The 14,704-nt window shown below is 36.9% G+C and overlaps 1 protein-coding gene across 4 annotated transcripts in view; it reads left to right on the top strand.

Annotated features, from left to right (window-relative positions):
- The window catches only part of LOC307156851 (kinesin-like protein KIF21A), a 54,853-nt gene that overhangs the window by 26,645 nt on the left and 13,504 nt on the right, over nucleotides 1-14,704 (top strand). The window contains exons 7-24 of one of the 4 annotated variants that reach the window (XM_079868529.1): nucleotides 1,152-1,267; nucleotides 1,351-1,546; nucleotides 1,791-1,980; nucleotides 4,512-4,575; nucleotides 4,664-4,867; nucleotides 5,677-5,724; nucleotides 6,759-6,834; nucleotides 6,960-7,065; nucleotides 8,255-8,443; nucleotides 8,897-9,096; nucleotides 9,215-9,322; nucleotides 9,426-9,494; nucleotides 11,325-11,470; nucleotides 11,555-11,699; nucleotides 11,872-12,066; nucleotides 12,240-12,341; nucleotides 13,943-14,108; nucleotides 14,221-14,241. In XM_079868529.1, coding sequence (XP_079724655.1) covers nucleotides 1,152-1,267; nucleotides 1,351-1,546; nucleotides 1,791-1,980; nucleotides 4,512-4,575; nucleotides 4,664-4,867; nucleotides 5,677-5,724; nucleotides 6,759-6,834; nucleotides 6,960-7,065; nucleotides 8,255-8,443; nucleotides 8,897-9,096; nucleotides 9,215-9,322; nucleotides 9,426-9,494; nucleotides 11,325-11,470; nucleotides 11,555-11,699; nucleotides 11,872-12,066; nucleotides 12,240-12,341; nucleotides 13,943-14,108; nucleotides 14,221-14,241 — 2,341 coding nt within the window. The remainder of the gene's footprint in view (nucleotides 1-1,151; nucleotides 1,268-1,350; nucleotides 1,547-1,790; nucleotides 1,981-4,511; nucleotides 4,576-4,663; nucleotides 4,868-5,676; nucleotides 5,725-6,758; nucleotides 6,835-6,959; nucleotides 7,066-8,254; nucleotides 8,444-8,896; nucleotides 9,097-9,214; nucleotides 9,323-9,425; nucleotides 9,495-11,324; nucleotides 11,471-11,554; nucleotides 11,700-11,871; nucleotides 12,067-12,239; nucleotides 12,342-13,942; nucleotides 14,109-14,220; nucleotides 14,242-14,704) is intronic. The other 3 variants (XM_079868531.1, XM_079868530.1, XM_079868532.1) reach the window with 3 other exon arrangements.

Genomic DNA, 14,704 nt, shown 5'->3' with positions numbered 1-14,704 from the left:
GCTTGATATTCCACATTACATCCATTCAAATCCACTGCCACCTGGTGGCTTTCAGAGAACAAACATGTCATTAAAAGAATGATTTATGAAAAGAAATCATCTTATTGACTTACCCTGCTGTTGTATGAAACCTGAAGTAGGGCTGCATGAATTGAGGCATGAATCGAATTGTGATTTTTCTGATAAAAAATGTGATTGTGATATAATATTATAAAATATTTATAATAATAATAATCATAAAAACATCAAAAATATTACTTTTGTTATATTTTACTGTAAAATGAATGGGTATTTAAGAAAAATATTATAATATTGTCTTCACTTCTTCATTTTTAAATGTTAAAGTCCCCGTGAACCGGAAGTTGCAAACGACTTTTCTCCAGTGTTATGACGTATTTCCCAGTGAAAAGGAATATTGAACAGAGGGCAGGGTTTTACTCTAGCGCTCCTCCTCTCCATCTCTGCTCATAGCAGACTAACGGTTTGAGGGGAGTGGTTAAGCGTTGCCCAAACCAATTCCTCAAACCTACGTCATCAGAGAAGGTCCTCCAATGCAGAGGGGAGGGGCATTTTCAGATTTTGATTAAAGATTACCATGGTAAAAAAAAATTTTTTTTAAATATTTTCTTGCACGGATTAATTGTTCACCACAAGACTAGTAATATGCGCTAACAAAGTAAATAGGGTCAATTTTTGATTTCATGGGGACTTTAAACCATCCTCAACCATCAACTTTTATTTTGAAGTGCCATTGCGATTTAATAATCGGACTAAGCCTTATCGCTTATATTTCAGTTTTATTTTGATTAATCGTGTTGCGTTAAACTGAAGGCTGTTCTTTTTTTCTGTGAAACACAAATGTATAAGAATCTTTATGCATGTCTTGCTGAAAGTTTATCAGAATTTATAGTGTATTTTTGAAACATTTATGTATTCTGGAGCTTGATGTGCCATTGAAAAGAAAGAGCCATGTAGCAATTGTACTTTTGTGTTTCCATAAAACAAAATAATAGCATGCAGGTTTGAAACAATATGATCGCGAGTAAAATTACTATATTTATTTCTGAATGAACGATTCTTTTAATGTGAGTCATTTGGCTGGTATCGCCTCTGATAACTAATAATTTTGGCTTTGTTTTGTGGTGGTAAAGTTAGCTCTGGGCAATGTGATCAGCGCTCTGGGTGACAGGAGCAAACGCTCCTCACATGTGCCTTACCGAGACTCCAAACTCACTCGCCTGCTTCAAGATTCCCTTGGAGGAAACAGGTACATTTTTTTTTTTAGACATTTTATTAGGCCCTAATCCAAGTATTTCTGCAGTTTTTTTTCAAATGTCTTGTGACCTCCAGTCAGACGACGATGATCGCCTGCATCAGTCCGTCAGACAGAGACTTCATGGAGACCCTGAACACGCTGAAATATGCCAACCGCGCTCGCAACATCAAGAACAAAGTGATGGTGAACCAGGACCGGGCCAGTCAACAGATCAGCGCTCTGAGAACAGAGATCGCCCGTCTGCAAATCGAGCTCATGGAGTACAAGACGGTTTGTGCTGCGATGTTTAGTACAGATTTATTTCAAGTTTGTATCAGAATTTCACTATAATATGTTATGTGAATATTATATTATATTATATTATATTATATTATATTATATTATATTATATTATAATGGAACTTAGTGTTCCTAATTTAAATGAGTAGAATTATTATTTGTAACAATTTTAAACTACGTATAGCAAATTTAAAATAACAATAATATGTTAAATTGTATGTATTTTTTGAAACAGGGCAAGCGTATGGTTGGCGAGGATGGATTGGAAAGCATCAATGACATGGTGCATGAGAACTCCATGCTGCAGACAGAAAACAATAACCTGCGTGTACGAGTGAAGGCAATGCAGGAAACCATCGACGCCCAGAGAGCCAGACTCACCCAGCTACTGAGCGACCAGGCCAACCAGACCCTCGCCAGAGCAGGTACTTACAGGCCCTGTTTACACCTGCTATTAAGATGCGTTTTGGTCGATCGGATCACATGTAGACGAGGGAGACACAAACTGAAATCTGGAATGGTGAGAGAACATTGTGTTTGGTATGTTTTTCATCCTCAAATCAAACTCGGGTCTTCAGCCGACAAAGTTTAAATCCCACCTGGTTAGCGTTCTTCCTATAATGTTTGTAATTTGTCTTTTGTGGCTGTTTGAACACATTCGACCACATGAGCGTCTACACTGCGAAAGCAATAAAAAAAGTGAGTTTCGACTACCTCTGGAAGTGCTGGAAAGTGGACAATCTCAAAACGTTTTAGACCCTGTTTACACCTGTATTTAGCGTCGTCCGCTTGTGATCCAGTCGACTAGAACGCATCTTAATACCAGGTGTAAACAGGGCCACAATGACATAAATTAAATATCAGGGCCCGTATTCTTAAAGCTTCTAAGAATCCTCTCAGAAAACTCCTAATTTAGCTTAAAAACTTCTACGTAAGAGTCTAAGCTTAAGAGTGATTCGGGGCCGATCTGAGAGTAACTCTGAGCAAGGAAAAGACAAGAACTTTCATTTTAGTGAGGAGGCGGGGCTGAACCCGTTGCTACGTATTACACAATCTTTTGAAGACTGTGATTGGTTGGTTGTCCAAGAAGGGGAAAAAAAGGAGATGGTCCTCACTGCAGAACACGAAATCCAGGGGGAGGAGTTGGATCCAGATCCAACTCCTCCCACCTTACATATACCTAAACCTACCCACCCCTAAACCTACCAATCTCCACCCCTTAGATCTGGATCCAACTCCGCCCACTGGATCTCATGTACTGCAGTGAGGTGCTACTGAAAAAAAGAGTGATTTTAAGTATAGGGTCTACTCACACACACATTATATATATATATATGAATATAAATAATTTTTATTTACCATGCTGTTAATTTCCTATAAGTTATTTGATTGGCTTAGAATGATAAAAATCATTCCACTCTTTCCAAATACACTGATTGCTGGCATGTCGATTTAAGTGGTGGTTTGAATGTTGGTTTTAATGTAGCAAACATGGAATCAAAAACAAGAAGGACGAGAAAGCTCGACTGGACAGAGGAACAGTGTTTACTGTTAGCCCAGTTAGTGGATGAACACAAGGCCATCCTTAAAGGAAAATTCAGGCCGGGTGTCACAGCACGGGGCAAGAAGCAGACGTGGGAGCTTATAGCGCAAATTATTAACGGTTCATTCCCCCTCATTGTGCGCACCAGGAAAGCCTGCTATATTCATAAATGCAGTTTTTTGAGCCTGCAAGGTGGGAACGTCCAGTGGAAACGAAATGAACTGCGACACAATAAGAGGTTCTGAAAGTGCTGTAATTGTTTGTGTGATCACTCTGCTTACAGAAGGTTGTGACAGACCCAAATCATCAATGCTGCATTGGTGCATTTTTCCAGTTCCCAAATATCTTAATGTAGTGATCGCTTTAATTTCTGGCGCTATGGCATTTCTGCGCTGTGTCAGAGATATTAGCGTGTCTCTAATAAGATCTGTCACAAACATGATCCCTGCACGATCTAATCTATAGCGTCTTATTGACTCACTGTCATCCATTGTCTGCAACGCATTTCTTCTCCCTCTTCATCTTTCTGCCATTTTCTCCTCTGCTAAAGAAACTCTTAAGCCTCTTAAAAGTCCTTGTCCGTACTCCTAACAATTTTGACCTTAAGACCTCTTTTAAGGGTTAAGATGCTTTCTGAATGACTTTTTTCTTTACTACGATTTTTATTTAATTTTAAGAGTAAACGCCCACATTTAAGAGTAACATTAGTTCACTTTAATAAATGCATTAGAAGTATTGTTCATTGTTAGTTCATGTTTACTAATGTAGTTAACTAATGTTTCATTTGAAACCTTATTGTAAATTGTTACCAGTGTAACATTATTTGGACTCTTTCTGGAGCATGGTGGGAAGTTACTAATATTGCTTTTTTTTTCACAATACTGACTACATTTGTCATGTTCAACCACTGCAGTGGTATCCAAATTGTGTTAAGAAAAATTATCAAATGTATATTTTTAATGTTGAGAAATATAAGTGTATCAATAACTATTATTCAGTAGGTAGTTCTAAACAGCATATCTGTTACCCATTCTGTTGTTTTGTTTTCTTTAAATACAATAATTTAATTATTATGTTTGTTTAATGTTTACCATCAGAAAACGGAAAATACATATAAGTTGGTTTTAATTGTTATCAGACTAATTTTGGTAACAGGGTTGTAAACCGGGTTAGTATCAGGGTTGAATACTCAAAAAAATAAAACTTCATGTAATATTTAGTTTGATATTCTGAAGTGGACAACTTTTATTATGGAGATTAAGCACTTCCTTTTACTGACCATTTTTTGTGAAAAAGAACAAAAATGTGAATCATCTACACAATGTGGATTATTTCCTTGTGCTGGTTTTACATAACCAACAAAAAATTTCATTACTTGGCTAAAACAATTTATTTACCCAAACCTTTTTGCAGGTGAAGGAAGTGAAGAGATAGGAAACATGATCCACAATTACATCAAAGAGATTGAGGAGCTCAGGTAATGTATGCAAACACCGTACGCCCATATCTTAGAAGTTCTTAAACATCTCTGTATGTGTAATGTTTGTGTGTTGTGTGGTCTTCAGGTCAAAGCTATTGGAGAGTGAAGCTGTGAATGAAAACCTGCGGAAGAACCTGTCCCGCGCCTCCACCCGCTCCTCATTTTACGCCGGCCCGACTTCCATTACTGCCAGCCACCTTGCACCTGAAAAAGATGCCGCAGACATCATTGAAATCGCAAAGAAAGACCTACAGAAACTGAAGAAAAAGGAGAAGAAGAAAAAGAAGAGGTAAGCTACTGACATTAATGCTTATTCGTGTAGTTGAGGAACATAAAAATCGGATTTCCTTTTTCTCCTTTGACAAAGGAGGGTGTGTCAGGGATTGTTCTGGTCTGCTGTATGCCTCAAAAATATGGTGTAGAATTTCTCTGCTTCCTCACGGGCATCTTCATTGTTGATGAGTTGCTCCCAATAGGAAACGTTTGAAAAATCCTCTCAGTTTTGTCATTTCTATTGCTTTGGTAACAATAGCTTCTCTGATTGGTGGATCTCACTATAGAATTGTGGGTAATGTAGTACTTCACCAGTAATTCTGCATTCTGAGTGAAGTATTTTTGTAGGCCAACACGGAAGTTAGCATCACCCTGGATCCCTTGACAAAAATCCAGTAGGATTTTTCTTTTGGCCTTTGGATTATTGTAGAAAATAAGATCTGTGACCAACAAAAGTTTTGTTAGTCATGATAATTTTCACAAATTAATACAGCTTGAATTTTGAAGCTGTATTAAGCTCTGTCACTTTCACTATGCTTCCTTCAGCCAACCATTTCTGTCTTTATTTAAAAATAATAATAATAATAAAAAACGTATTTCCCTGGAAGTTTAAATTAGAATAGAACCCATTATGTCATGCCTGATGGACTCTATACTGGGGAGTTTTTTTTTTTTTACATCAGATCCTTTTATTCAAAAAAAACAAAAGAAAAACCTTCAAAGTTTATGAATTTGGAAGTATTCCTGTTCCTCACGTGTTCTTCTCTGCATCATCTTTGGCACTGTGGTTCCTCTTACTCTCACCTCACCCCTTCACTCTTGAAGACTTCAGCAGATGGATGAAGGTGCTCATGAAGATCTTGAGAACGCCAGGTTGGAGAATGTCATTAAATGCTGTTGTTCCACTAACCTTAGTCACCGCACCCTGGAAAACTTGACCCATTGCTCTTCCCTCTTCTTTTCTCTAATATAACATGATAAACGTCAATGGTTTAAAGGTTTAGAATCAGTTTCAAAACCTAGTGAGCTGCCTTGCTGTCTGTTGTCTATGTAGTCAGCTACCTTAGTTGAAAGAGAGCCCCATAAGTAAATTACCTTAAACATGCAGCAACTCCAAATAGCACTCCTCGAGAGTTTGGTGTTAGCGTGTTGCTAAGCTAACAATGTGTTACTAAAAACAACAACAATGGTAGGCTAAGTACAAAAATAGAATATAATAGTCCATTTGTTATCAGATTGAGCTATTCTTATTGATTTTTGTCAACTTTGAGTGACATAGAAGTGTTGTAGTAGATATTTTCTCAGATTAGCATGTTGCTAGGCTAATGAACGAAGCATAAAATGACATAGCACACACAAATAGATGTCTTGTCTGAATCTGAAAAGAAATTACAGTGTGGGATCTGGAATTGCCTTATCTTTGAAGTGATGCTGCCTTAAATTTGGGTATAAATGTGGTATCTTTGAAGTATAGTTATGCAGCATAGTTGTGCTACCTACTCTATGTTGCCTTAAAATGCTGTCTAGGTATGTAGCTCACTAAGGTTTGGAACAAAGCTCTTTAATTCTGTTGGGTTTTATTCTAGAGAACTTTAAGATGTGTAATCAACTCATATTCATGTTTGATAAAAATGTGATGTCGCTTCAGAGTTTAACAGTAGCCAATAATAAAGCGCAACTGATTCACTAACACTGACTGATTTAATCAGTTATTAACAGATCTTGGAATCTAGTGATTTAAAGACGCAATGAAATCGAAGTTTTGGACTCACCTTCAATAGCAATTAACACTGCAAAGTAAATGTGATTGTCAACAAATCCATGAGGTCTTTAGGTAGATGGCGAAACTAAGGGGTTTGCCTTTTATTATATTTGACATTTCATGATATTTTTCTTATGTCATACAGTGTCATAAAGGAGGAGGGGCCAGATAACGAGCAGGATAAAGAGGCCTCCGAGAGAGCCAATGAAGAGCCAGAAATGGTAAGTTAAACTCTCCCTTGTGTGTTCAAAAGATATGCTGATTTAAATTTGTTATTTCTTTACTGTCCCTCCCTGGGATCCTTCAAGGCAAAACATTGTTTCTAATAATCCCAATACTTCTGTAGGATGTGAGTGATCATGATGAAGGTGAGGAAGCCGAGGGTGAGGAAGAGGAGGATGAGATGGAAGTGGATAGCTCTGATGAGTCTGACTCTGAGCTGGAGGAAAAAGGTAAAATTCCTGCTTTTAATTTGTATTGGTCATGTCTTTTTTTTTTTTTTTTAGAATTTAAGTCATGGAAGCTTGTTTCCGCTATGGAATTTAAAAAAAGGTTAAAGATTTTTTTTTTCTTTGCGCGATTGCAAGTTTATTTCTCGCAATTTTGACTTAGTTTCTCAGAATTGCGACTTTATTTCTCTGAACTGTGAGTTTATATCTTGCAATTCTGAGATATAAACTCGCAACTGCAAGAAAAAAGTCAGAATTTTAAGAAAAAAATCGCAATTATCTTTTAAATTGCTTTATTCCGTGGCAAAATCAAGCTTCCATAATAAGTCTTGGAGAAAATTGCATTTGATTTTTTTTTTAAATAAAAAAAATAAAAATGTTTTATTTCTGAATTAATCTTTTCTGAATTAAGCACTCCTGATGTAAGAATAAAAATAATATAATGGACACCCTAGTGGAAAAAAAAACTATACTTAAATGTATTTAAAATACATTTATTTCACACTAAGTATAGTAAAAATTGATTAACATATTTACTGACAAATTGCTTGAAACTTCCTGATAGACATATTATAATTCAACTTTATTTGGAGTACTTCTTTATTGCACAATACACATTTAATATTAAGCGTGTGATATAAAATTTGTTTAATATCCCTATTAGTAATGATAGTATGATCTCTGTATAATAATATCAGTCTTTAAATACAAGATATTTAAAGTGTACTTAAAGTATGCTTGCAATAATTCCACTTTAGCACAATCAAATATACGTATTTGTATCTTTAGTTGAACCTCAGCACTATTTCTGGATAACTAAACAAAATTAGTTGTTCCAGTTTAGCTGACTTAGAAGTATATCAGTTTAGTATACCAAAAGTACATTTGCAGGATATTTAAATTAAGTACATACATAAATAAATGTATTTGTAGTATACTTAGCATAAAATAAATGCATTTCAAATACATTTTGTTATATTTATTTTTCACTAAGACATAATACACAGTATATTTAAAGCTATTATAATATGTTCTGTCGGTCTAGATTGCTATACACCTTATGAAATATAATTGATTAAACTATTAATTTTAAACATAATTTTTAAATTTTAAATAATTATTTTATTTGATCAACTCTTGTTCTTGCTGAATAAAAAACAACCTCCATTCTGTGCATTTTGTGTGTTGACAGAGGACTTCCAGGCAGATCTGGCCAACATCACATGTGAGATCGCCATCAAACAGCGGCTGATCGATGAACTGGAGAACAGTCAGAGACGTCTGCACACGCTCAAACAACAGTATGAGCAGAAACTCATGATGCTGCAGAGCAAAATCAGGGACACACAGCTGGAGAGAGACCGCGTACTGCATAACATGGGTACAACACACACTCATACACACATACGGAAGCATAACTAAGTCATTTATACTAATATGCGAGTAATGAGCACTTCAAAAATATGACTACCTGTCAAACGTTTGGAATCAATAAGGATTTTTTTAAATAGGCCTCTTATGCTCACCAAGGCTGCGTTTATTTGATCAAAAATACAGTAAAAACAGTAAATCATAATTATTCCCAACTTTTGACTAGTATAGTATAAATGAAATTATGCACCTGCAACCTCAGTCTTTTAGTACATCTGTACTGCCCTCTTCTGGTCTGTTTTGGAAACAGCTTGAATGCACAAATAATAATAATTATAAAAAAAGTTATAGGCCTTTTTCACACTGGACTCTTAAAGCAAACTGTTAGCACAGCGTAAGTGGCACTGCAGCGTAACTGTAGAAGCGTAACGTTTCTGTTGAAAGATTTCACATTTCTATGCAGGCTCAGTGGAGACATGTACGGAGGAGAAAGCAAAGAAGATTAAATCAGAATACGAGAAGAAGCTAAACTCCATGAACAAGGAGTTGCAGAAACTGCAGTCGGCACAGAAGGAGCACGCACGCCTGCTGAAGAACCAGTCACAGTACGAGAAACAGCTAAGGAAACTACAGCAGGAAGTGACTGAGATGAAGAAAACCAAGGTACGTTTGTGTATTTTTACTATTGCTCACACTAAAGGGCTGTTCAAGCTGATCCGGGCAACCATCACTGTACTGTAGTGTCTAATCGTTGTTATCATGGTGACTCTGTTGCGTTCAGGTTGGTCTGATGAAACAGATGAAGGAGCAACAGGAGAGGAACCGAGTCTCAGAGACCCGCCGCAACCGAGAGATCGCCACGCTTAAGAAAGACCAGCGCAAACAAGAGGTGACACACTGTACCCTGAACAGCCCCAGAGAATTATGGGATATTCTCAGATACAATCCCTGCTCATTCTCTCCTTTTGTTTTCTCTTTCTTGTCTCATTTAGCACCAACTGAGGCAGCTTGAGGCTCAAAAGAGACAGCAGGAGCTTGTTCTACGCAGGAGGACAGAGGAGGTGACAGAACCTGGATTATTTGGGAATTTTTGTTACAAAAGCGCTGGTTTGATGGCTGTAGCTGGTTGAAGGGATTTAGGCTGTGTGTCCACCAAAGCGTTTTTTTTTTTTTTTGTATGTTTGTTTTTCTCGAGGCTAGCGTATTTTTCCAATTGTTTTTAATGGAAGCGTCGTATTTTGAAAACGTTAGCAACAAGGCACTGGTCGTTTTTTACCGGTCGCTAAGAGTTGAAGAATGTTCAACTTTGGGTAAAACCAGAGCCCGTCTACGGAGAGCCTTGGCACTTCCTATTAAGTCCTATTGTACCGAATTGTGGTTGTAGTTCCACCAGAGTTCCTCTGGGGGCGATCGCCCATGAGTGCAAAATGAATGGGAGTCTATGGGGCTAGACGGCTAAATTTGTCTCTTTCACCCGATTGCCGTTGAGAAATCTCAGATTTGATTGTAGGTTTTGCAAGTTCAACATGGGTTATAGGTCGAAAGTTGAATGAACGAGTACTTATGTCCTTTCGATTTCTTACAGGTTGAGTTGTTGTTGCCCATAACACGCTAGCATTCTGCTAATGAACGCTGATTGGTCAGTGAAGGACTGATTACGACCAGAGATACCGCTTGATGGCATCGTGGCATCCGAAGCGGGACCAGAAACAAACAAAACAAAAACTCATCTAGCACGTGTATTTTCCTGTGTCAGCTGTGTTGTCGATGCCTCGAGAGAAAAGAAAGTGCAGAGCGCAAAAGCACCAAAGTGACTGAAGGATCTCACGATAAATCATTCCAAAAATCTTGGCGACGGATGTTGGTAGGTTTACGTATATCGCAGCCACCTCACTCGCCATTATTTTTAATAGAAGGAGACGTAGGTGTGTTATCCAAGCATTAATTGCAAGGAAAGACCCTTATACTTAAGAGCGTCACGTATGAGGTGTTTCTGGGTGTTTCTCCCTCCTATCTGCTTCAAGGTCTTGATAAAATGTGGCATTTCTTTGTTGTTTAGAATCCAGTATTCCCGTAATTCGTTTAATAAGACGATAAGCATCATCTTCTGTCCAAACATACCACGCCTTCTTAAAAGAATGATCAACTTTTACGTACGCCAGATGACCTCTAAATACCAAAAAAAAAACTGTTTCCATTGCAGTTTTGCGAAATATTCTTTGTTCGAATTGCCTGAAAAACCACCTCATGCGAGCGTAAAAACCTTTTTGCGATATATGGGAGTTTTTGCGAAATTGGCGTGTTCCCATTAGGCGTATTTTTAATTCGCAATTTCAATTTGTGAAATTTGAAGGGTAATGGAAACGCGGCTACTGTCACTGTTTACCCAGCCGTCCAATCACAGTGGAGGAGGGGCGGGACAAATACCACACCGACCAGTCGTCACATTCTGCTTGCACAACGATTACAAACGACAGCAACAAGCACATCTCTTCATCCAAAACGAGTGGAATTGTTACACTATGGTGACATTTTTATATTCAGAAACAAACTATTTGCGAAATCGGATACTAGTAACAGTTCCGTATCATAGCACATATAGCGTCTCTACTGAACAAATCGCTGCACCGCCGAAGCGTTCTCAAGTACACGCAGAAAGGTGTTTTCAGAGGGCTAAAAACGCTTTGGTGAACACACAGCCTAAGAGACTCAACTTCTCAGATAGTTTTAGCAGAGTCTTATGAGATTGGACTGACATTAGCATGAGTAATTGATGATAGTATTTTAATTTTGGGGTGTATTAACCCTTTAATCATTCACAGTTTAACACCTAGATAAAAAATATTAAGATTTTTTATTTTTATGAGTTTTTTTCTACTACTTTGAATCAGATATCTGCTCTGAGACGCCAAGTGCGACCAGCATCAGGCAAGGTTAACCGCAAGATCAGTTTACCAGAACCTTTGCAGGAGTCTTCACCCCGTACGGCTCCCACCCGACCACAAACCACCGGGGCCATGACTTATAACGGGACGAGGTAACTTGTTACGAGGTTTCATTTCAGATGGGTTGGCTCATGAGTATTTGAGTGACTGACGTGGTTATGATATTTGTATTGAAGAAGGTACCAGATGAGAACAGGAGGAGTGTACTTTACAAGAACAGCACGGACCAAATGGCAGTCGCTAGAGCGTCACATTAGTGACATCATCATGCAGAGGATGACCATCTCCAACATGGAGACCGAAATGATCCGCCTACTTAAGGTGACTGAGAAATGTCCTTTTATTATAAATTTTTTCATACCTATCAATGAAAACTTAGGACAAATGGTTAATGTAAATTAGAGGAAAAACTGTAAACTCAAGTATTGTGGTTCATTTTCATTTTAAGCAAATTCGAGTTTGGGTTAATTGACAAATCATTCTTTGTGTACAGCAACGTGAGGAGCTGACCAAACGCAGAGAGAAGGTGACGAAAAAGAGGGACAAGATCGCCAGCGAGGACACGGATGCCGACAGGACCGTCGTCTCTCTTAATGAAGAGATGGAGTCGCTGACCGCCAACATCGACTACATCAACGACAGCATCGCCGACTGCCAGGCCAACATCATGCAGATGGAAGAGGCCAAGGTACTTGTGAGAAACAGGAAATGATGACACACAGTAGCATACCCTGATAGTACATATAGTAAAATAATAATAATCTAGCAGCAGACCCTTTTTATGATGAGAAAAATGTTTTGTGGGTCAGAAATGTTTGATTCATTGGCTCAAAATCGTTTTCTATCCGCTCTTCACTTTAGGAGGAGGGAGATACAGTGGACGTCTCTGCTGTGATCAGCTCGTGCACGCTGTCAGAGGCCCGTGTCCTGCTCGACCACTTCCTGTCAATGGCCATCAATAAGGTACGGCAGCTCAGTAGATTTTCATTTTGAAATCAGAGATGCTTAGTATATTTGTAATCACTGGTCATTATTAGCACTTTAACATATTTGCATAAGTTATCGTTAAAAAAAACTATAACTAAACTATAACTATATAACTAAACAAGTTATATATAAAAAAAATACAGAATTATTATAGATTACATTTTTTATAATATAATATAATATAATATAGTATAATATAATATAGTATAATATAATATAATATAATATAATATAATATAATATAATATAATATAATATAATATAGTAAAATATACAGCCTTGGATACTACTGGATAATGTACATTTTATGTTTTGACTTTTAAAATTGTATAATATAATATAATATAATATAATATAATATAATATAATATAATATAATATAATATAATATAATATAATATAATATAATATAATATGTAAGGGTTAATGCCCGAATAGGTGTCCATTGACAGGTATTAATGGACGACGGCGAGGCGTGAACCGTCCGACGCGCTATGAAGTCCATTAATACCTGACAATGGACACCTCGAAGGGCATTAACCCGCTTATACCATGGTCACTTGCCAAATAACACATTTTTAAAACAGTTTATATTTTAATTAGTTTTACAAGCGAAATCTAAAGTTTTTACAAACAATAACTTGGTTTCCCTGGTTACGCCTGACGGTTTATTTAGCAACTGGAGATATTTATAGTCCGCTCGATTTATAGTCCGTATAGATACTTTGACTGCCTGTTGCTATGGTTACTCACAGCTGATGTAGCCAGCACATTTATTCATTAATTTCGAACGGTAAACAGTCAGTTTCACCAGAACTCCTTTACTAGGTGTCCTCTATCACTTTTTAATGGACACCCTGCAGCCAATCAGAATCGAGTATTCACCCAGACCATGGTATAAAATATAATATCATATCATATCATATCATATCATATCATATCTATCATATCATATCATAAAGTTCCAGCCTTGTGGATAGTGTACATTTTATGTTTTGACTTTTTTATTTTTATTTAAATAAGTACTATAACAAGTTTACTTCATGATATAATATAATATAATATAATATAATATAATATAATATAATATAATATAATATAATATAATATAATATAATAAAGTCATAGCCTTGGGTACAACTGGATAGTTTACATTTTATGTTTTACTTTTTGGGTGAATTTTGATTACATATTAATTCAGAAAATAGCGCATATTAATATTGTTTAATTTATTCAGAAATCTTATTTGCTAACATTAAATCATATTACAAATATTGGCATGGGGTCATCTTGTTCTCTAAAAAAAAAAAAAATGTCACAATTGTTGAATATTGGTATTAGCCAAAATATCTATATGGGTGTATCCTTAATTCAGAGTTAGCATGATTATTATTGGGATGACAATCTCTGATGGACACATTTTAAATCCATAGTATGACCCATTTCTGAGTGCAACTTAACATTCAATAATGTAGGCCAGGACTGATTTAATTGAATCAGAAAACAGGTGCTAACATATTACAGGTTTATATTACTTTCCCACCCAGAAACATTTTGTTGTTTATCATTTATCTTAGGGCTTTCAAGCTGCACAGAAGGAGTCTCAGATCAAAGTGATGGAGGGCCGTTTGAAACAGACGGAGATAAACAGCGCCACACAGAACCAGCTGCTCTTCCACATGCTCAAGGAGAAAGCCGAGCTCAACCCTGAGCTGGACGCCCTGCTCGGGAACGCTCTCCAAGGTCTGACACGCATAAACACACGCTCACGTACAGCTGCTCTGTGTTTTCTTCTTTAGACTTTTAAGTTTGATTTTGATTTGCTTTTGTCTTTTTGTTGCCTGAATTCAAACAGAACTAGGTAACGTGCCATCGGGTAAGTAGAGGCATCTAGAGCTGTCCCACCAGTGCATGTGTCTCCCTCAGACTAACAGACAGTAACAGTAGCGTAGAGGTGCATGGGTCTTGCCTAAACCCCCTGTGGACTTTACTCTGTGAAGAACATGCCTTTCAACTGTAAAAGAGCTTCTAATAAAGACCCATGGGGGACGTAGACTCTTCCAGCTGTTATTAGTTTGTAATGGTGTTCAGTTCAGCACTAAATCCAGTATTATACTGTATAATTCATATTATATTATATCAATAATTAACATTTTAATTAACAATAACACAATATTTAGTGCTGGGCAAACTAATCGCGATTAATCGCATCTAAAATAAAAGTTTGTGTTTACATAATATATGTGTGTGTACTGTCACTGTGTATAATTATTTTGTATATATAAATACACACCTATGCATGTATATATTTAAGACATGTATATACTGTATAAATAACA

Source organism: Squalius cephalus (genome assembly GCF_949319135.1).
Source record: "Squalius cephalus genome assembly, chromosome: 4".
Taxonomy (NCBI): Eukaryota; Metazoa; Chordata; class Actinopteri; order Cypriniformes; family Leuciscidae; genus Squalius; species Squalius cephalus.
The sequence above is the reverse complement of the archived record's forward strand: the minus strand, read 5'-3'. Positions and strand labels throughout refer to the sequence as shown.